General features: G+C 38.9%; 1 protein-coding gene across 1 annotated transcript in view; it reads right to left on the bottom strand.

The window, feature by feature from the left end:
- LOC127444929 (solute carrier family 2, facilitated glucose transporter member 5-like) overlaps positions 1-23,673 on the bottom strand; it is a 47,555-nt gene extending 23,882 nt beyond the window's left edge. Inside the window, exons 1-11 of the mRNA XM_051704595.1 lie at positions 23,582-23,673; positions 20,496-20,594; positions 16,078-16,238; positions 15,675-15,794; positions 14,313-14,463; positions 13,998-14,130; positions 5,964-6,151; positions 4,835-4,945; positions 4,468-4,569; positions 2,928-3,003; positions 1,283-1,410 (exon numbers count right to left, since the gene is read on the bottom strand). Coding sequence (XP_051560555.1) covers positions 1,283-1,410; positions 2,928-3,003; positions 4,468-4,569; positions 4,835-4,945; positions 5,964-6,151; positions 13,998-14,130; positions 14,313-14,463; positions 15,675-15,794; positions 16,078-16,238; positions 20,496-20,594; positions 23,582-23,626 — 1,314 coding nt within the window. The 5' untranslated portion in view covers positions 23,627-23,673. The remainder of the gene's footprint in view (positions 1-1,282; positions 1,411-2,927; positions 3,004-4,467; positions 4,570-4,834; positions 4,946-5,963; positions 6,152-13,997; positions 14,131-14,312; positions 14,464-15,674; positions 15,795-16,077; positions 16,239-20,495; positions 20,595-23,581) is intronic.
- Positions 23,674-24,191: the final 518 nt, after the last annotated feature.

Raw genomic sequence — 24,191 nt, 5'->3', positions numbered from 1 at the left:
AACATTCATTGCCAAAGAAGCTGGCTGTTCACAGAGTGCTGTATCCAAGCATGTTAACAGAAAGTTGAGTGGAAGGAAAAAGTGTGGAAGAAAAAGATGCACAACCAACCGAGAGAACCGCAGCCTTATGATTGTCAAGCAAAATCGATTCAAGAATTTGGATGAACTTCACAAGGAATGGACTGAGGCTGGGGTCAAGGCATCAAGAGCCACCACACACAGACGTGTCAAGGAATTTGGCTACAGTTGTCATATTCCTCTTGTTAAGCCACTCCTGAACCACAGACAACGTCAGAGGCGTCTTACCTGGGCTAAGGAGAAGAAGAACTGGACTGTTGCCCAGTGGTCCAAAGTCCTCTTTTCAGATGAGAGCAAGTTTCATATTTCATTTGGAAACCAAGGTCCTAGAGTCTGGAGGAAGGGTGGAGAAGCTCATAGCCCAAGTTGCTTGAAGTCCAGTGTTAAGTTTCCACAGTCTGTGATGATTTGGGGTGAAATATCATCTGCTGGTGTTGGTCCATTGTGTTTTTTGAAAACCAAAGTCACTGCACCCGTTTACCAAGAAATTTTGGAGCACTTCATGCTTCCTTCTGCTGACCAGCTTTTTAAAGATGCTGATTTCATTTTCCAGCAGGATTTGGCACCTGCCCACACTGCCAAAAGCACCAAAAGTTGGTTAAATGACCATGGTGTTGGTGTGCTTGACTGGCCAGCAAACTCACCAGACCTGAACCCCATAGAGAATCTATGGGGTATTGTCAAGAGGAAAATGAGAAACAAGAGACCAAAAAATGCAGATGAGCTGAAGGCCACTGTCAAAGAAACCTGGGCTTCCATACCACCTCAGCAGTGACACAAACTGATCACCTCCATGCCACGCCGAATTGAGGCAGTAATTAAAGCAAAAGGAGCCCCTACCAAGTATTGAGTACATATATAATAAAATAACATACTTTCCAGAAGGCCAACAATTCACTAAAAATTTATTTTTTTTATTGGTCTTATGAAGTATTCTAATTTTTTGAGATAGTGAATTGGTGGGTTTTTGTTAAATGTGAGCCAAAATCATCACAATTAAAAGAACCAAAGACTTAAACTACTTCAGTCTGTGTGCATTGAATTTATTTAATACACGAGTTTCACAATTTGAGTTGAATTACTGAAATAAATGAACTTTTCCACGACATTCTAATTTATTGAGATGCACCTGTATATACCAAAATAGCTAATAAACTGCACTTTTAGTGCTATGTGCACTGTTCCTTGATATAGACAAGCTTACCTGTAGGAACGGAAAGACAAAGCCCACAGTGAAGTTTGATATCCAGTTGAGAAATCCTCCAACAATGTAGGCAGCAGGTCGATGAGACTGTTTAAAAAGCTCTCCTGTCATGAGAAATGGGACTCCAGCTGTGCAGGAACACAAAAATGACAACATCAAAGTCACACATTAGATGTATTTATTTGAAATAATTTTTAAAATCAAATGGTATAAAACAATAATTGAATGTAATATTTCTAACTAAGGACTTTTGAATCATTTTAATTAATATTAATTGTGCTTTAATTTTTTCAACCAAAATAATAAAATAAAAAAAACAAAATAAAATTCAAGTGTACAATTTTTTACCATTATGTGGCACCAGTCTCTCATATTAAATGCTTTATAGCCATACCAACTCTTGGCAACCTTTGAAAATTATACATTTGAGTGTATCTGCAATAAATGATAAACTCCATTTGCAAATAAAATGAAATAAAAAAGGCAGATGCTATTTGCACCCTGGTACAAATAATGGTATATGCTATTTACACCCCAGTCAGTGCAAATAGTGGCAGATATTATTTGCACCCCAACCCTGGTGCAAATAATGGTAGATACTAATAGCACACTTGTGAAAATAGTGGCAGATACTATTTGCACCCATTTTTAAATATTTTAAATAGTCTATTATATTTTTTAAGAGTCCCACAGACACTACATTAACCCCTACCCCTAAACCTAAACTTAACCTTACCTTAGAAAAAAAAAATTAGTCATGGTTTTACTACAGTAACCATAGTTTCACCATGGTATTTTGTTGTAAATTTACAGTAACCACAAACTTAAACATGGTTCCTATATTACCACCATATTACTGTAGTAATAAAATAAAATGGTTAATTGCATTAAAACTGGTTTCTGCCAAAAAACATGGTTACTACAATATTACTATAGTAATACAGTGATGCGATGCTGAGTAGTGGGAGCAAGAGGACAGTAGACCAAATCACTGCAAAAAAATAAACATTTATATTCAATTTTATCTATTATTTTAAGTAGTATTAAAGTAAATATTAAGAGTGGAAACAGGAAATCAGATGGGAAAAAGAGTGGGACAAACGGCAGAATCGAACCGGGTCGCTACGACAACAGTACACATACACACCATCTTCACACCCCATGCCACTACAGCAACATCTACTTTTTAGTTTGTCGTTTATTTTTGTGGTTCCACCAGACTATTGGGGTGCAAATAGCTGCCCTGTGTGGCAGGGTGCAAATAGTCTTTCCGAATAAGAAAAAGACAAATTTAATATAATTCTGCATATATAATTCAATAAATATAATGACTATTTTAACACCCTAATGCACAGAGATAAAGGGTGAGTTTTAGAAGGCAAGGGATACATTTACATGAAGCATTGACTAATGAAGAGCTTGGTCACACAGCATGAATAAAAAAAAAGAAGTATAGGTCTCTGCATTGTGTTTTCATATCTGTGGGCGTTTTCAAACCGGGATGGGCATTTCTAAACTATCCAATGAAAGTAGGGAATCTCAATGGTTTGAAAATGCCCACTGACTGGGAAAAGCCCATTTTTGTTCTGCAGAGATATGTCTCATAAAAAAAGAGAGAAATACCTGTTACATGAGACATCCTTACCGGGCCCTATGCAGAATCCTTCGATGATTCCAACCACACAGGCCACACTGATGTAACACGTGAAGGGCACATGAGTCTGGAAACAGACACAACAACCAGAGACCAAAGAATGATGTAATGATTCAATGAATGCTCTACCTGACATTATCATTCCATACCCAAATGACTTTCTTTCTTCTGTGAAAAACAAGAGATATTTAAAAAAAAATATATCATTATTGCTGACTTCCATACAAGTGCAGTTGATAGTTAAAACTTAAAAAAATCATCCAAAAGTGTCATAAAATAGTCCATGTTACTCATGCATTATATTATAGCAAGTTTTCTGAAGGCATACGATCACTATGTATGATGAACGGACTGAAATTTAAGTCTTAATTTACTCTCTTACTGTATATCAGATACCAAATCACATAATTGACCAACTCAAGTATACAGAGCCCAAACCAAGTATGACGACACGTCAATAACATCAAACCTCATTGGTTCTTGTGCCATGATATCATGACATTTGGTTACGCGATGCGCAAGAACCAGTAAGGTTTGATGTTATTGCCTTATCACTTCGTATATTTGACTTGGGCTCTGAATACAGTTTGACTGATTTGATTTGAGTGAATAATGAGTTTAAATTGATCTGTTCATAATGCAAAGTCAGTCGTGCAAAATGTATCACATGGACTACTTTCATGACACTGATGGGTGCTTTTCAAACTCTAAAGTGATTTACTACCAGCTACTATTGTATGGAAATCAGTGACCACAATATTCTTAAAAAATATATCCCTTTGTGTTTTGCAGAAAAACAAAAACAAAAAAAGAGTCATATGGCTTTGAAATGAGTCAATAATGTCAGAATTTTCATTTTTGGCTGTATAGTGTACACCTTCAAGACCAAACAAAATCAGAATTGAACTTATGTGACTTCTAGTGCATGTCTGTTAACCCTAAATCCTAATAGATGGCAACAATAACTTTAAATAGTTATATGCATAACAAATGTACAGCCTTTCTTTTCCGGTAAAATGGACCAAAAATACTGTTGACTCATTTCGCACTTAGGGGTGAATGTAAAGTTTTGTACAATAAAATGCTCTCTAGTATGAGAATGTCCCTTTTTCTAATCCCACCTGCCTCTGACTAGCAATAGCAAGTAGCAAATCATGTCACAGCATTATGTCATGACTGTGATGTAAACTAAAGGCTATTTGATATTTACGTCCCACCTCAACTTCATTTTCCAATGCGTCCACGCAGGAAAGAAAACTGTGCTCACATCTTAATCAACATGCAGTTAAAAGAGCAGTTTTAATCTTAGTCAATACTATGGTCAAAGAGAGTTTTCAAACTTTTAAAGGAACTAAGATTCATGCTCCCTTCCTTGTTATTGTTTAATTTAATTCAGTGCTACCAAAATACTTTAAATGAGTAATTATTACTAAAGGGTCAATAATGCACTTGATATCATTAGAACAAGATTAAGCAGATACTGGCAGTCATAATAACTGGATCAGTGAGAAGCTGCAGAGGTCACACATACCTGTAATATGAGGGAGAAAGTGATCCCAGCACAGCACACTCCCATGAAGCTAAAACCACCAATCATTAGAGGCCTCCTTCCCACACACTCAATAGTGAAACACTGGATAGAATTCAAAGAATTTATTTGAAATGCATTTGTCTTAGCACAGAAAGGTAGATAATGTCTTCTTGAAAGAATACAAGTATGAGATGTTTTGAGGTGGCTCCTTATAGCATTCATACAGACCAATTCATATTCATTTTGGAGATACTGTAGCAACTCACTTTAAAAATATATAGTTTACAAACTGCAGCATGAATGGGTTATTCTGAAATGGATAAGAATCCAAGTCTGCCAAGCTATGTAGCAGTCAGTGTGTTCTCACCCCTATGAGTCCAGCGATGACCTCAATGGCTCCAGTGCCCACTGTTGTGTACTGAATCTGATGGGCAGCAATGCCAGCATTCTCGAAGATGGCATTGGTGTAGAACCAGATCTAGAATGATAGTAAAACCGGGTGTCCATCTCAAATAACATTAATGCCATTTTCATGGTCATTGTCATCATCAATACCACCTTTATCTTTAAGGAATAGTTCACCCAAATATGAAAATCCTGTCTCCATTTGCATCATACAGTTTTTGAATTCATATTTGATTAGAGAATGAATGATGACTTTAATTATGTTCTGTTTGTCATACAAATTGATCGTATGCCCTCAGAAAGCATGTGACGCACAAGTCGCATGGGCTAATTTCTTGACAGTTTTGGGTGCTTCATTAAAGGGATAGTTCACCCAAAAATGAAAATCTCTTATCATTTACTCACCTTCAAGCCATCCCAGATGTGTATGACTTTCTTTCTTCTGCAGAACACAAATTATGTTTTTAGCAGAACATTTCAGCTCTTTAGGTCCATACAATGCAAAATGTTGATGCTCCAAAAAGCACATAAAGGCATCATAAAAGTAATCCATACGACTCCATTGTTTTTAATCCATACCTTCAGAAGTGATATGATAGGAGTGGGTGAGGAACAGATCAATATTTAAGACCTTTATTGCTTGAAATTCTTCTCTCTGTCCAGTAGGGGGCAATATGCATGAAGAATGCAAATCACCAAAAACACAAGAAGAAGAATGTGAAAGTGATCTGCTTCTTACCCACACCTATTATACCGCTTCTGAAGACATTGATTTAACCACTGGAGCCTTATGGATTACTTTTATGCTGACTTATGCGATTTTTGGGGCTTCAGAATTTAGACGCCCTTTCACTTGCATTGTATGGACCAAAAGAGCTGATAAATTCTTCTAAAAATCCTCATTTGAGTTCAGCAGATGAAAGAAAGTCATACACATCTGGGATGGCATAAGGGTGAGTAAATGACCAGAATTTCAGTGTTCTGCAGAAGAAATTCATACAGGTTTGGAACAACATAAGGGTGAGTAACTGATGACAGAATTTTAAATTTTGGGTGAACAATCCCTTTAACTGTTAAAACCACACACACACCGCGTCAATTCCAGACAGCTGCATTCCAGCATTAACCACAATGACTGTAACAAGCTGCCAGCAAACAGATGGATCCCTGAAGAGCTGCAGGACCGAGACAGTCTCCACTGACGACAAAGAGTGCTGCTCTTCCTGTATCTCCTCCACCTCAGCCTGGACATTAGACTTAGCACGGTACCACTTTAGTGCTGTAATGGGGAATTAGTGGCACACAGAGCATCACGATATCAGAGTATCAGACCATCAAAGAATCGTGTGTCAGAACACCAGAATCACAGGATCAGCAGTCTAAAGATTTCTCTTAATCATCTGGCCAATCTTCAGGAAACCATAAGATACAGTATGTTCAGGGCCGGATTAAGGTCTACACAGGCCTCTAGGCTTGGTGGTTTCCAGATCTGTACACCAAATCAAATCAAATCACTTTATTGTCACACAGCCATATACACAAGTGCAATGGTGTGTGAAATTCTAGGGTGCAGTTACGATCAACATAGCAGTTGGGACAGTGATGAGAAATACCAATTTACAATAACATCAAATTAACACAGCACAATTTAAACATCTGATATACACATAATTACACTCAACAATATACAAATAATAACATACACTGTACAGTATACAATACGCACTATATAGATACACATTATTCAATAAAAATAAAAAATAAAAACATATAAAAAAGTATATATAGTATATATAGAATGTACAGTATTGTACTGAATTGACATTCAGGCTGTTGGTTGACAGTCAGTTGTTAAGAGAGAATATATATAATAATAATAATATAATTTATGACAGTCCGGTGTGAGATATAAGAGTAAGGGTAATAAAGTGCAGTGCTGATAATTGTGTCGGAGCTCGCAACGCAGCAGCCATACTCGGCGCCATTTTGAGTTCCAAAGATCTCAAGAACATTTGGAACTCAACCAAATTGGTTTGGAACTCAACCAATCAGAACATTTACATTTACATTTTTACATTTATTCATTTGGCAGATGCTTTTATCCAAAGCAACTTACAAAAGAGGAACACATAAGCAAATCATCTTAAGGAGACAGTGGTATGAAAAAGTACCATATTACAAAGTTTCACTAGCATCAGAATAGTAGTATTCAAAACAGATAAAAATGCAACAAGATTTTTTTATTTATTTTTTTTTTTGTGACAGGTTAAGAACGGTTAGAACGGTGAAGTAAACATCACATAATTCTGATTCAAAAATAAAATAAAATTGCAGCTTGCAGCAATTTAGAAATTGCAAATGCTAAAATCACGATTTTATTGCGATAAATTGCGCATCCCTATCAAAGGGCCCTGATGCATAATATCAACAAGAATAAATTTATATTGGACATGTCAACGTATTAGTTTACTATATGGCCAAAAAGTGTTGTCAATCAGAAACTCCCATCTTGCACAATCAATAAACAAAGAATATAATCAGAACCAGAATCAGCTTTATTGCCAAATATGCTTATACATACAAGGAATTTGTCTTGGTGACAGGAGCTTCCAGTGTACAACAATACAAAAGCAATACAAAAACAGCAGCAAGGCATAGATAATAATACAAAATAATTATACACATACGTACAGACACACACATACATACATACACACATACACATGGGTAGTGCAAATCTAATACAATCTGTTATGTACAGTGCAAATGTTTTTTATTTTTTTTATTGTTTTTTTTTTTTTTTCAGAGGAATGAAATGGCAGAAGAGGTTGGATGTGTTGGATAAATATAAGAAAGACTAAACTGTATTGCACATAGTTATTGCTCAATGGGGCAATTAACTGTTCATGAGATGGATAGCCTGAGGGAAAAAAACTGTTCTTGTGCCTGACGGTTCTGGTGCTCAGAGCTCTGAAGCATCGGCCAGAAGGCAACAGTTCAAAAAGGTAGTGGGCAGGTTGAGTGGGGTCCAGAGTGATTTTTTCAGCCTTTTTCCTCACTCTGGAAGTGTATAGTTCTTGAAGGGGTGCAGGGGGCAACCAATAATCCTCTCAGCAGTCCGAACTGTCCTTTATAGTCTTCTGATGTCTGATTTCGTAGCTGAACCAAACCAGACAGTTACTGAAGTGCAGAGGACAGACTCAATGACTGCTGAGTAGAACTGTATCAGCAGCACCTGTGGCAGGTTGAATTTCCTCAGCTGGCGAAGGAAGTACAACCTCTGCTGGGCCTTTTTCACAATGGAGTCAATGTGGGTCTCCCACTTCAGGTCCTGTGAGATGGTAGTGCCCAGGAATCTGAATGACTCCACTGCTGCCACAGTGCTGTTTAGAATAGTGAGGGGGATCAGTGTTGGGGTGTTCCTCCTAAAGTCCACAATCATCTCCACCGTTTTGAGCATGTTCAACTCAACGTTGTTTTGACTGCACCAGACAGCCAGCTGTTCAACCTCCCTTCTGTGTGCAGACTCATCGTCATCTCGGATGAGGCCGATGACAGTGGTGTCGTCTGCAAACTTCAGGAGCTTGACAGAGGGGTCCTTGGTGATGCAGTCATTGGTGTAGAGGGAGAAGAGTAGTGGGGTGAGCACACATCCCTTAGGGGGCACCAGCGCTGATTGTACAAGTGCTGGAAGTGAATTTCCCCTGTCTCACAAGCTGCTGCCTGTCCGTCAGAAAGCTGGTAATCCATTGACAGATAGACATGGGAACAGAGATTTGGTGTAATTTATTCTGGAGTATACCTGGGATGATGGTGTTGAAAGCCAAACTGAAGTCCACAAAAAGGATCTTTGCATATGTCCCTGGTCTGTCCAGATGTTGCAGGATATTATGCAATCCCATGTTGACTGCATCATCCACAGACCTGTTTGCTCGATAAGCAAATTGAAGGGGATCTAGAAAGGGTCCAGTGATGTTCTTCAGGTGGGCCAACACCAGTCTCTCAAATGATTTCATGACCATAGACGTCAGGGCGACAGGTCTGTAATCATTAAGTCCTGTGATTTTTGGTTTCTTTGAGACAGGAATAATGATTGAGCATTTGAAACAGCATGGGACTTCACACTGCTCCAGTGATCTATTGAAGATCTGTGTGAAGATGGGGGCCAGCTGGTTAGCACAGGATCGAAGACACGCTGGTAAGACACCATCTGGGCCTCAAGCTTTCCTCGTCTATTGTTTCCGAAAGACGCGGCTCACATCATCTTCAAAGATCTTAAGTGCAGATTGAGTAGCAGGAGGGGGGAGGAGGGGGGTTGCAGGAGGTGTTGGTGTTTGTGTGAAGTGAAGGTCAGAGTGGGTGTGGGGTGTGAGATTGGGCCTTTCAAATCTGCAGAAGAACACATTCAGGTCGTCAGCCAGTTGTTGGTCCACCACAGGGTTGGGGGTAGGAGTCCTGTAATTTGTGAGTTGTTTCATGCCACTCCACACTGATGCAGGGTCGTTAGCTGAAAACTTGTTTTTCAGCTTCTCATAGTATCTTCTTTTAGCCACTCTGATATCCTTGTTCCTGGCCTGATTGTACAAGACTTTACCCCCACCCTGTAAGCATCCTCTTTGGCCTGACGAAGCTGCCTGAGCTCTGCTGTAAACCACGGTTTGTCATTATTGATTTTTAAATAAGTCCTAGTAGGAATGCACATATCCTCAAAGAAACGGATATATGATGTAACAGTATCTGTGAGCTCATCCAGATTGGTGTCTGCAGTCTCAAAAACACTCCAATCCATGCAATCGAAGCAGGCTTGTAGTTCCCACTCTGCTTCATTGGTCCATCTCTTTACAGTCCTTACTACTGGCTTGGTTGATTTTAATTTCTGCCTGTAGGTTGGAAGAAGTTGTACCAGACAGTGATCATAGAGTCCCAAAGCTGCTCTAGGGACAGAGCGCTATGCATCCTTTATTGTTGTGTAGCAATGATCCAGTATGTTCCTGTCTCTGGTGGGGCATGTAATGTGATGTTTGTGTTTGGGCAGTTCATGTGTGAGATTTGCTTTGTTAAAATCCCCAAGAATAATAATAACTGAGTCCGGGTATTGTTGTTCTGTGTCTGTGATTTAATCAGCCAGCTGTTGCAGCGCTGTGTTCGCACACGCGTTTGGCATGATATACACACTCACCAGAATAAACGAGGAAAATTCCCGCGGCAAGTAGAACGGCTTACAGTTAACAAAGAGCGCTTCCAAATTAGGACAGCACATCCTCTTTACCATTGTTACATCTGTACACCAACATTCATTGATGTAAAAGCATGTTCCACCGCCTCTCGTTTTTCCCTTTAACTCCACTACTCGAATAGGCCTATGATACAAGTATTAGCGCAGAGTAAAGGATAATCCTTAAAGAACTGTTAAGTAGAGGAAGACTGAAATATCTCGAACAAAAATATTACTTTGATCATAAATAGAACAAAACCATGACTTTCAAAGTCTTTATATTTGTTTGTAAAATAAAATGTATCTTGTTCATTACATAAATTTTTCCATGGAATAATTTTCTTTTATGTCTTCATTATCAATTATTAATGGTTCTTTGCTATTTTCATACACTGTTTGTGCTAAAGAATACATTCATTTTGAAATCGCTGTCTTCTAACCCAAAGCTTTAGAGACAGATGACATGTCGTTAAGACCGCATTGTAATAAGTGCAAGTGTTTTGCCATGAGTGAGTTTAACAGATGTGCATTGTCTCAAGTAAATCATATTTAATGTAACTTTGATGTGACTTCATTTTTACACCATATGTGTGACAAATTTGAAAAAAAGAGCAAATCCAGTCAAATGAATGCATTTCAGGACCACTGAACATAAACAGTGAATGATCAAACAGAAAGCATCACATATATTATATGACAAAACTGATTGACTGTCCTGCTGATAACAGAAAATGCTGGCAAATGTTAACGGCACATAAATTAATTTGCTTTTAATAAAGTAATATCGTGCATTCACGTGGGTGCTGCTGCCTCTTGTGGTGAAGCTTGTTCAATTTGAAAGCAAGCTCTACGGTCCTGACACGTTTATGGTTACCTGATGGAAGTAGGCAATGACTCTGCATTTTCTGTTATTGCACAACTGTTAGGTGCAGGAGCAGCCATATGCGCTGGATGGTTGCTCTAACTAGGCCCATAACTGTGTAGTACGGCAGTCACAAAAGGTCCCCTGATCACTGTGAGCCCCTCAGCAACAGCCTAGGTTAGCCTATGCATTAATCAAATCAAATCAAATCACTTTATTGTCACACAGCCATATACACAAGTGCAATTGTGTGTGAAATTCTTGGGTGCAGTTCCGATCAACATAGCAGTCGTGACAGTGTTGAGACATATACCAATTTACAATAACATCAAATTAACACAGCACAATTTAAACATCTGATATACACATAATTACACTCAACAATATACAAATAATAACATACACTGTACAGTATACAATACGCACTATATAGATACACATTATTCAATAAAAATAAAAAATAAAAATATATAAAAAAGTATATATAGTAGTAAATATAGAATGTACAGTATTGTACTGTATTGACATTTAGACTGTCGGTTGATAGTCAGTTGTTAAGAGAGAATATAATATAGTAATAATATAATTTATGACAGTCTGGTGTGAGATATAAGAGTAAGGGTAATAAAGTGCAGTGCTGATGTATTTTGATCGTGGGAGATCAAGAGTTCAGAAGTCTGATTGCTTGGGGGAAGAAGCCGTCATGGAGTCGGCTGGTGTGGGTCCTGATGCTGCGATACCGCCTGCCTGATGGTAGCAGTGAGAACAGCCCATGGCTCGGGTGGCTGGAGTCTCTGATGATCCTCTGAGCTTTTTTCACACACCGCCTGGTATATATTTCCTGGAGGGAGGGAAGCTCACCTCCGATGATGTGTCTGGCAGTTCGCACCACCCTTTGCAGTGCTTTGCGGTTGTGGGTGGTGCTATTGCTGTACCAGGCGGAGATGCAGCCAGTCAGGATGCTCTCTACAGTGCAGGTGTAGAACCGTGTGAGGATGTGGCGGTTCATTCCAAACTTCCTCAGCCGTCTCAGGAAGAAGAGGCGCTGATGAGCCTTCTTCACAACGACTTCAGTGTGGATGGACCATGTGAGTTCCTCAGTGATGTGGACACCCAAGAACTTGAAGCTGCTGACTCTCTCCACTGGTGCTCCACTGATGGTGATGGGACTATGTTCTCTGTCTTTTCTTCTGAAGTCCACCAAAAGCTCCTTTGTCTTACTGACATTGAGGGAGAGGTTGTGCTCCTGACACCAGTGTGTCAGAGTGTGCACTTCCTCTCTGCAGGCTGTTTCATCATTGTCAGTGATCAGACCTACCACCGTCGTGTCATCAGCAAACTTAATGATGGCATTGGAGCTATGTGTTGCCTCACAGTTATGTGTGTACAAGGAATACAGTAGTGGACTGAGAACACAGCCCTGTGGGGCTCCAGTGTTGAGGGTTAGTGATGAGGAGATGCTGCTGCCTATTCTAACCACCTGGCGTCTGCTTGACAGGAAGTCCAGGATCCAGCTGCACAGCGAGCTGTTTAAGCCCAGAGCCCTGAGTTTCTCATCTAGCTTGGAGGGCACTATGGTGTTAAATGCTGAGCTGTAGTCTACAAACAGCATTCTCACATAAGTGTTCTTTTTTTCCAGGTGGGAGAGAGCAGTGTGTATTGTAGATGCAATGGCATCATCAGTGGAACGGTTGTTGCGGTAAGCAAACTGCAACGGGTCAAGAGAGCGAGGCAGCACAGAGCAGATGTAATCTCTGATTAGTCTCTCAAAGCATTTGCTGATGATGGGGGTCAGAGCAACAGGACGCCAGTCATTCAAGCAAGTGATTTTGGATTGCTTTGGAACAGGCACAATGGTGGATGTTTTAAAGCATGTGGGGACTACAGACAAAGAGAGGGAAAGGTTGAAAATGTCCGTAAAAACACCAGCCAGCTGGTTCGCACACGCTCTGATGACGCGGCCTGGAATGCTGTCTGGGCCCGCGGCTTTGCGGATATACACCCGTCGGAAGGATCGGGTTACATCCGCTACAGAGACGGAGTGTGAACTAACCTCTGTAGCTTCGGCCGTGAGAGCTCTCTCCGCGAGGGCGGTGTTATTTTCCTCAAAACGAGCATAAAAAGTATTTAGCTCATCCGGGAGAGATCCACACCTGGATATGTTTACAAAATTAGCACCTCAATATTATGATGTTAAGCCTCATGATAATACATTATGGGGGAATTTACTAACTGTGCCTGCTAATGGACTGTTCTCACAGCCTATAGTGTTCACCTTCTATTTTACTTTCACATTGACACACACTGTCTGTGTTGATTCACAAAAGGATTTACATTTACATTTATGCATTTGGCAGATGCTTTTATACAAAGCGACTTACAGTGTACTTATTACAGGGACAATACCCCCGGAGCAACCTGGAGTTAAGTGCCTTGCTCAAGGACACAGTGGTGGTGGCTGTGGGGATCAAACCAGCAACCTTCTCATTACCAGTTAGGTGCTTTAGCCCACTACGCCACCACCACTCTATTTACCCAAATCAGTTAAAAGCACAAACACAGTTTGTATGCTGGAACACCCCATCTTACAGGCCAGAGTGCTAGGTTGTGGAGGAAGCAAAAGACTACCAAGATCTGGCATACTATGCTGGGATTGTACAGCCTCGCTCCACCACTGCGATCTAGGTACCTACAGTAAATGCTGCTACTATGCTACATTCTTTTACATAGTTGGCAAGTTATCCTGTTATGTGGTCTAGTAGCTGTTGTATGACTGCCAGGCCTTTGTAGTGTCAGCTAACAACAGCAGCCTATGAGAGTCTCCTGGTCTGGCCACCACGGTCAATCAGCCATAATGTAATGAAGCAAGAGGTAAAAATCTGGCATCCACTGTATTCCTTTTTAATGGAAGACACAATGGAAGACACAAGTTGTAAACTGAATTTTTACACATATGGACTTAACTCCACAGAAAAGTTTACAATGAAAATTAGCACTGGTATTTTCAATTGACATTCATTCTTTTGAAGTGAGAAAATAAGTGTTTACCTGTGATAGTGGCATGAATGTTCTGCTTTTCTATCAACAAGTATCTTGGACTCTCTGGGAACCATGGCAACAACATGAGCTGTATAAATGTAGGCACCACGACTAGAGAGAGGAACATAGGCCAGTACTCTTCCTGTGTCAAGGCAACAGATAATAAGATTATAAAATCATCCTTACAGACAGACTTGACAACTATATCGTAAAAAGATTGAGAGCAAATCTATAATGGATCTGTTTAACATGGCTTAACAATTATAGTTAAATCTATAATATAATATAATATAAAACTATATCTGTAATACTCTAGAGCATCACCTTGCCCAAGATCTCATGGAGCCCCAGAATCTGAGCGATAAATACTCCCAAACAGATGAAGATGCTTGGCATGAGTCCCAGGAAGCCCCGAAGATTCTTTGGAGCAATTTCTCCCAGATACATGGGCACTACGCTGAGTGATATCCCAACAGTAGCACAACAGAAGAGCACATGTCAGTACAGCGGCTAAATGCATCAAAAGATTGTATTACTAATGGTGCTATAAATACAGAGACATTTTAAAGACAGGGAGGATTTTGGGAATTTAACGAAAGAAACTAAAATGACCACCATTTAATGTCATATAACTCTTTATAATTCCTCAGTCACCATTCACTTTGATTGTATGGACAAATGATGCAATGGAATTGAATGGTGACTGAGGCTAACATTGTGCCTAACATCTCGTTTCGTGTTCCACAGAAAAAAGTCATATGGATTTGGAATAAAATGAGGGTGAGTAAATGATAGTAAATAGGTAAATAATAAAAATTTTAATTTTGGTGTGTCATGTCATTTTTCTATAGAGAATGCATTTTTCTATATATCGGTTACTCAACTAGATACTGCTCTTATATGAAGTCAAATTTGCAAGCCAGTGATCTCCAATTTGTGAGTGAATGTAAGTGAATTGTAACTTGTGAATGTAAGTGAATCAGCAGGACAGTCAATCAGTTTTGTCATATAATATATGTGATGCTTTCTGTTTGATCATTCACTGTTTATGTTCAGTGGTCCTTTTTTTGAGCTACTTACAGTATAAATGAATCAGTCAAACCAGTTTACAAATTGGTCTGAATGATTCATTAGAGAATTAGTTAGATTCTGGGGTGGGCAACGTCATGCCTCAGGGCTGTGTAAGGCCCACGAGACCATTTTACCTGGCTCAAAAAGCTATTCCAGAAATAAATTGAAAAGCAAAAAATGGCCTTGATTCCATTTACTGTAAAAAATAAATAAAATAAAATAAACAAAAAATAAGATTACAAATAATTAAAAATAATAACAACGCAAAATATTGTATAATAGAAAGACCTATTAAAAAAACAATTCTTGGTGTGTGAGCACATAACTGAACACGAACATTAATTTCAGCCTAAAATCAGAAATTGCAAGCAATTGTATGGCCAACAAATCATTTTTTAAATACTCGAATGGCCCTTACCTCACCCCTTGGTAAGAATTTGAATGATTTTTAAAAAATCCTTATCCAGCAATCATAAATGACTGGCAAGGTCATGGAAATATATTTGTTAAAATTTGATAGAACCCAATCTGAATGAGCTTCACATCATCAATGAATGAACTTTCCCTTTAAGGGCAAACTGGTCTTCCATATAATATGAAATTAATTACCTGAATGTAATCCCTGTAATGAAGCGACCAATGATGATCATCTCTGGAGATCCACATAACTGGCTGAAGCCCATCAACCCTCCAGCAACAAACACCAGAATTGTGCTGTGCACCAGAGTCCCTTTTCTACAAATTAAACACACACAATGCATTCAGTATTCAAAGCATTACTCTGTGACTTCAGATCTATAGAACTTAGGCCTTGAGCCTAGTACTGTGAGACATAATACCAGAAACAATTACTCCTTGTTATAGTAACTGTTAAAGTATATGCTGCAGGTTTTTGTCTCAGAGATTACAGGGATTTTTTTGTCACTTCCTGTAGTAGCTAATGAGCCTGAAATCAAAAACATTATTGAAATGAACATTACAGAAAATTCAGAAGAAGAAGTGTAGATGCACACTCTACCTCCCGAATTTGGTAACCTGCATTCCCACTGTGAGAGAGCCCACTAGGCCTCCGATGGAAAATATAGATACAGTGACTGAACACATAAGTGTGAGAGCCTCTTCATCCACTCCTGACCCATGCCGCCTCATAATGGTTTGGTTATAAAAGTCCTTTATGTACTATGGGAAGAAGAAGTACAGAAAATATGAGCCTGTGTAGTTCATAAGTAATATACTGTATGTTTCTTATATCTTGTGTGCATGCAGACACAAATGATCTTGGCATAACCAATCATCCTTACACTGTTACAGTATAGTATATTTTTGGCAGCAAAATGAGATTAATTTACCTGAAACGTTTCTGTTTCTAATACCTTGAAACACACACAAACGCAATGCCAGTACAGAAAGTATGATGTGGACTTGTCATCTGACCACATTTAAATGCCATCACCAGTGCTAAAAATTAAAGACTGACCCTCAAGTTTTATGTAATTCGACTGACAGCCAATGATAGCAAATTAAATTAACTAGTCCAAATTATATTGTGCAAAACTGTCCCAATACTACAATTTTTAACAAATGTTGGCACGAATGTTATGTAAATACAAGATTAGCCTGTGTACCAGGAAAGATCACACAAAGAACTGATGGCAATGTGGCAATTAAGGTGTCTTACACAGCTGAGTTAGGCTGCTCTGTGCCTGCTCAAAATTCTGAGTAAAGACTCAATGTCGCATAAAAGCCAGACTCAAGCCATCTTTTCACTCCAAAAGTGGCTCAGAAGCTGCATCTGAAGTTGTCATGATTGAGCATGTTGTCATGAATGAGCATACAGTATATTTCCAAATTTAGTTTCATACTTATAAAGTATTACATTTTCATTAATTTCTATATTCAGAATTTATATTTAAAACATTAATCTCATATCATTATTTATGCAATTGTAATTGCTGTAAAAATACATTTATTCCACCTCTGAGTTTTAAACAGTCTGTGTAAATACACCTAAATGTCACTTCAGGTGCAGCTTCTGAGCCATCTTTGCAGTGTAAAAAATGGCGAAACTGGGGACCACAGGGGTACAGGTGGACCTGGAGACTAAAGGGGTTACCAGCAGAGCAGGATATCAGGGTGGCAGAACAGGAAACCAAAAGGGGACTGGCAAAGCTGGAGAATATGGTATTTCAGGAGAAAGTGGAGTCTATGGGTGCACCGGCAGAGCAGGACAACTAGGAGAAGCCAGATGTGCAGGAGAGCCATGGGTAGGAGTGGTCCCAGGAAAACAGCCTGGCAGGCAGACTAAGTGACCAGGCTGAGCAGGAAAAACAGGGACTTGAAGCCATGCACTGCAGATAGGGAAGGAGGTCAAGATGGGACAGACAGTGCTCAAGGCCTGGTGCAAAATGACAAACTGATATGGGAACTGGACAAGGCAAAAGACCGGAACAGTTGCTGCCCCTGGTGAGTGGAGTGGGTCATGGACGGCAACAGGGGGAAGGACTGAAATGGACGCTGTTGAGATGAGTTGGTCATCATCGAACTCAAGGAAAGGGGTTGGTCAGTGGCAGCCACTGGGAAGAGGGCAGAATTAGCAGCTGTAGGGAAAAGGGGCAAGTCAGGGGTGGCCGCTGGGGCAAGGGCCGCATCAGAGGGACCCACTGGGAAAAGATCTGGCTGTGTGGCTGCTGGGGAAGGGAATGGCTCAGTGGTCAATTAGTATAGAGCTCGATCAGCCACTGGGGAAGGGACTTGTTTGGCGGTCAATGAGGATAGGGCTGGAACGGCCGCTGGGGAAAGGGCAGAAATTAGAGGAAACAGAGCTGCAGTGGACTCGGGCGCCTCCAGGGGAAGCTGCAGCTGATTCAGCAGGCCTCAGTGGAAGCTGCGGCAAGATCAGAGGTTCGTTTCCTCCACTTCCGTGTCAGAGACTCAAGGGCAGAGTAAGAGTCAAAGAGCTTTATTGAAAACACAAAGTAAATGAAAATTACAATGATGAAACCCAGGCAGGGAATAGACGCAATGGTGAAAACCCAGGCTGGGAGATGAGAACCAGACACAGGTTGCAGTGAGTCCGGAGAGCTGTATAGGATGGCAGAGGATTGTGGGCACCAGGGTGAAGTCCAAGAGGGGTGGTGAATAGTAGACTGGCTTGAGCATAATCCAGGGAAATCTAAGGAAAACCAACCGGCAGGGTGATAAACGAGCTGAGAAAACACACAGGGAACAGACGCAAGACCAACAGAGGCAAGACTGCATGAGCAGATCACACAAAATAACATGGTAAACACGAGAAAATAAAGCACATTACTATATGGAGAAAAACACACAAGGAACAGGTGACACCAATTATTGCAACGAGGACCAGACAAGGACTAGATGAGAGGGCATGGATGAGGGAAACATGCTGGCGGGTCGGAAGAACACATGACAAGCATAAACAAAGACAAAGCCATTGGCCTTTTGCATGAAGCCAGTTGAATAAACTGAGTAAATTTCAAGTTGACAAAACCAGACAGAGATAGACGCTCACTACAAACGATCTCTGTCAGCACTGAGTTTGATCCTGAGTTTATGGTTAACCCTGAAGCTCGTGCATATGAATGAGTGACCTTTGCCATGAACAGCCAATGGGTGAAGCTTGGAGAGAGTCTGTGCAATTTACAGTATGTCTCCACGGAAGATCTAGAGATCATTATGAAAATATGAAGAATTTGAACATTTACATAACAAGAAACACTGCTGTTGCTGCGAAAGAAAGAAAAATGAATATAAACCTAATTTGTAATGAATTTATATAGGTTCACAATAAGAACATACAAGCAGCATAAAAATCTATGTATTTATTTAAAATGTAAAAGCTTTTATATTCATTTGAATAAAACGCCTACTATAATTTAATTAAGTACAAGCCATGTCATTGAGTGTGAGAATCAGCTTACAAACACTTACAAACTCACTGCAAACATTTTTTCCAAGGTTCTCAGCATCAAGCACTGCATACAGGTACAGTATTTAAAATAACGCATAGAAACATTTTTAATGTGCTGCTTAAAAGATACAAGGTTCAGGATCTCTCAAATAAACCATCTTATAATATCTTAATATGTAGGTCTATAAAAAAATGTAATATACTGTATAAATAAAAAAATATAAAAATTCCCTGTGAAGCACGCTTTAATTTGAAGCGAGAGATACGGGGGAGTGACTTCACTGAGTAAGAGATGTCACTTTACTAACAGCTGAATGGTTCAGTTTCAATTTGCAATCTGTTACCTAGAATAAAACCTGCTCCAGGAAGGTTAGCCATATAAGTTGGTATAGGGATGAACATCGGTAAAAACTGATCCGCCTTCTTGAGACCCAAAAAATAGAATTTGCTCAAACTAAACTCAAATTTACCTGCGTATAGCTACTGAAACCGGCTTTGTGCAACAGGCCTCAAGTGCTCAGGCACAAAACAAACACACACAAACCAATGCTGTTAACATTTGTCTTAGTTTAAATACTCTTAAAAAAATGAAATGTTATGTCAGAAGGGACATAAGATGTACATACTGTATAACATGCCACTAAACAAGAGCATGCTAAAAATCATTTGAATCCACATGAAAGTAAACAACTGAACAAACAATTCTGAGTAATTATACTGCATATACGTATTTATTTTTATTTTTTCTTAAACTGAAGTTAGCTAGCGTTTCAATACACACACACACACACACACACACACACACACAAATGTTGCTCTTGTTGAATTTAGCTAATTAAAATTAGCTACTGTAAAACCATTCTTGAAAAAAAAAATTTACAACTTAATTTCATAGGTGTACAATCAATTAAAATTTGTAAAGTGGAACTTCATTTTCATTTACACAAGAGCAATTTCTGTTGGCCTCACCAGATGAACATATGATGTCAGGTTTCCAGCATTCACCGGCAAGTAAATATTGTGAAATAATGTCTGAAATTTTGCATTATACTGCAGTATTTGCACTGATGGTTTTGTGTTTGTTGTCCCTTAGGGTTTCGTGTCATGTAAGTGAATCTTTTTCCATAAATATGTAATTGTTGAATGCAGCCTTCATTGTGGTTTGAATGTTAGATGTTAAGGACCCTGCATGCCTGGTTGAAATGCTTGCTTTAAAACACATCTGCAAGATGTCTTCTCCTATTTCTGAGCTTACAAGCTCACATCTTGTTACACTTGCAATAACAAATGTTTGGCAAATGTTTTTTTTTTTTTTTTTTTTTTTTCTAGTTCGTATAACAAGACTTGATCAATTCCAAAAACAAATTAGTTTTTGTTAAAAAAAAGTTAAACGTTTTCCAAAATTTAATTAAGTACATTGAATATTTTAATTTTTGAGCTAATTAGTTCTCTGCATAAGTGTTATGTAAGGTTATGTGAATTTGCTTGAATTTTTTGTCACTCACCTCTGCAGGAGAATTAACTACAGCCAGGTTATAACCATAGAGCATGGAGCTCCCAAAGGAGGAGAGAAATGCTGCTGCTAGCAGGGATGAGGTTAGATGCTGTAGAGAATTGACAAACAGTCATGAGTCAGTAATCATTTAAAATATCATTCCTTAATAACAAATATCCCTTTTTTGGAATTTAACTGTTCAGAAGACATATGGTTGGTACATTATACACTGTAACTAAGTATGCAGGTTCTTTCATAAGAACGCTTTAGAACTGTTTTTAGAACTCAAAAACAACATCAATATTAACCAATATTTGTTTAGTTCTAAATCAGCCTCATAAGCAGTTGTGTGTGTTCATCAGAACATAAGGTCCTTCACCTGAATTAAATATACAGTTTTTATGCATATATCAACACTGGCAATATACTTTAGGTCAGTGTTTCCCAACCTTTTTTCTGCCACGGCACACTTTTTACAATTAAACAAATCCCATGGCACACCTCTATCCACACTGTCCCACGTAACCATCGTTGATAGTTTTCCTTTTCAAGAACTTCCATGTTTTCTGTCCACTTTAGTTGCCTGTTTACTCGTAATGTTTGAAATTCGCCTATGCAGAAAACGCAAGTTACGTGGGTACGGTGTATAATGAAATCACAGGTGGCAAGAGTGCTAATTGGGTAATGAATAAAGTAACAAATTTGCATCTTTTCTTATTTTTAGATTTGTTCTTGCAAATTAATTCTTGCAATGCCACAGCAAATAATTTTTGTATTTATCTATTTATTTACATGGCTCCAGACTAACATTTAAGAGTGGTAACACCAGTGTTAAATTCTACAAATGGTCACACCAGCACTTGAGTTGGTCACACTGGTCCAGCTGAAAGAAAATTAGTTTTCTTTCACAGTTTCTTTCTTTTGATCAGGATCTTAATGATTAAAATAGTCATCTGAAGACGAACAAAGCCTTTTTCTACAATCAGGCATTAGAAAAGATTTTACACAGAAGGCAAGTTCCATTGTATCCATAGTTTTAACTGTGGCATTTGCAATAAGATCATAGTAACCAAAAGTATAAGTAAAACCATGATTAGCAGTAACCATAAAACAAATTATGGCATTTTTCGTAAGAAAAACACATCCAGAAATTAAATTGTATTCTCTCACTACTATATTGATATAAGTTCATGGTAAATATTTTTATTTTTTTTAAATATCTGTGATCAATCCACAAATCTGTCTGTTCATTGTGCAGATTTCTCCTTTATTCCTTTTCAATGCTGTTTAGAATGTTGGGGCCGTTTAATAAAATGTTTAACTAGTTTAATCATCGACACATTATGGGCTTTCATAGAGGTTTTAAACAAATAATCAATGCCGAATTCGTGACCCAGCCCATGCTTCTCGCAGCTCTGTTTATGATGATCTGCGCGGCTGAGCGCTCGAGACCGGTCCACGTGTAAATGCACGTCTCTGCGCTGATCTGTCCATTGAGCAGCGCTGACTGACCCGGGTAAAGCTGTTTCCTTTCGCGTTTGGAACGTTTGCCGTTTAATATTGCTCATACGGAACAAAAAACGACAGAGCACAATCAGAAAGTCAGCCAACTTTATAGTCGCACCAATGTGACCTCTTGCAAAGTTTAATCGCACTGTTAGGAAAAATGGTTGAAAAATATTCTCAGTCCGGAGCCCTGATTTATTTTGTGGAATCTGATAATTTTCCACGGCACACTTGTGTCCCGCATCACAAAGGTTGGGAAACACTGCTTTAGGTCACTGATTAGTTTGCTGCTTGAAAGAAAAAATGGTTTCAATACACACTGAACTAGGCAACCTGCAGGAATTTTCTCTCTTTGGTTGTCACATTTTAAAATAAAATTTTATGACATTACTATTGCAGGTAGCTAACAAACCTAAAACATTACCAATTAATGAGTGTTAAAGAGATTAGAAGTGTGATATTGTTTATAAACTGCAAACTAAAACAGAAGTATTAGAATCTGGTGCTGATGGAGACAGGAGCACATGACTGCATTAGCGTGAAAGTTGACCATTACAAGATCTGGCATGAGGGTTCACTGCCCTGGCAAACTGAATCTGGAATAATTACTCTGCACGTGCAAAAAAAAAAAAAAAAACGTAAAACCCACACACACACACATATATATATATGGGTGTTATAATATGTGTGTGTGTGTGTGTCTATCTCTGTGTGTGTGTGTGTGTGTGTGTGTGTGTGTGTCTGTAGTGGGGGAGGATCTCTTCAGTTAGTCTACAATGATTATCTGAGATGACAACGAAACGTCTTTGCATCTGGCACAAGATGCCACTACCTCGCAGTCACTTTATGTTTCTTCTTTCAGTCTTTCGTTATCTGTGCTGTCACTGGCCATGTCTCAAAACCTAGTAAGTTGCCTAGCTAGTATATTTGTGGTGTTTGCAGTTATCTGCATGAAAGATGTTATTAGGTTAACACTCAAACACCAGTAATTGAGTGTACAGTGCTATATGTAACACATGATTATGAAACTGCACTACAGAAGCTTTACATGTAAGAATCTAAACAGTGCTTGTAGGAATTAATGCACAGACTCTCTCTCATAGAGACTTATTGTGATGAGCAAATCACATAATTCATTGTAATGACAAATGACTGATCAACAAACAATATGGATAATAGCTTTGAGATTACTGTCATCTGAATTGCGTCAACCAGCGAGTGTATGGTATTAAGAATTATGCAACTGCTCACGAGTAGGCTATGATCAAATGAACAATGACACTGTGATATCTCAATAAATAGCTCCTGTAAAATGCATCATTTTGTGATCTCAGGCTACAGATCATGAACCCAGCAAAACCGAATACGATTAAAAATATCGTTATGTCCAACGATACAACAATATGGCTGTAAAAATGCATTAAATAAATAAATAAGATAAGTAAGCCCTTTCATCTAGAGAAACCATCATGTTTCTAAATCTTTGAAGCGTCATTCAGACGTATTTGCATAATAATAATAATAAATAAATAAACAAATAAATAAATAATAAATGAACAGATAAATAAATAAATAATAAAGTCTACTTACCCCTCTAGATTTCCCATTCAAATCTATCAAAACCTCCTCCGCCATCTATGAGTACAAACCAAAGCACCCCTCTGACTAAAACTGGAATGAGAGCGTGTATTGTTTATTCCATAAAACTTTATACCACCCGCATCCCAGTGCAGGTTATTTTGGAAAAGAAGGCGTGCTGAAGTATGAGTGCGTTCTGCCCATTTAACAAAGGGCGGAGAGTGTCTGACGGTCAACCAATCACTGCTCGCTGTCAACTAAAGCTCCTCCCACTACAATTTCTCACCATTTTATACGGTCAAATTGTGAAACTCGACACTGTCACACGTTAACAACGCGCGTGATTTAACACTTTGTTCAAATTACTGACTTTACTGCAAGAGCGAACGCATGTGTGTCATTGGTATGTTGGTTTGACCTTTTATCACCATTTATAGAGCGTATTCAGAGTAGCATAGGCTATTTAATTTTTGACTGGATTTGTTTCTAGTCTATAGTACCTGTCCAGTAAAATCAGTAGGTAAAAAAAACTCCAGTAAATCTCCAGAGGTTTCTGGGAAAACAAGTGAACTAAGACCTTTATATGGCATACAGTGCAAGTCACTGAAGAGACTTTTGCTGC

This window comes from Myxocyprinus asiaticus, chromosome 8 (genome assembly GCF_019703515.2).
Source record: "Myxocyprinus asiaticus isolate MX2 ecotype Aquarium Trade chromosome 8, UBuf_Myxa_2, whole genome shotgun sequence".
NCBI classification, from domain to species: Eukaryota; Metazoa; Chordata; class Actinopteri; order Cypriniformes; family Catostomidae; genus Myxocyprinus; species Myxocyprinus asiaticus.
Note: the sequence above shows the minus strand (reverse complement) of the source record. Positions and strands in the feature narration are given on the sequence as shown.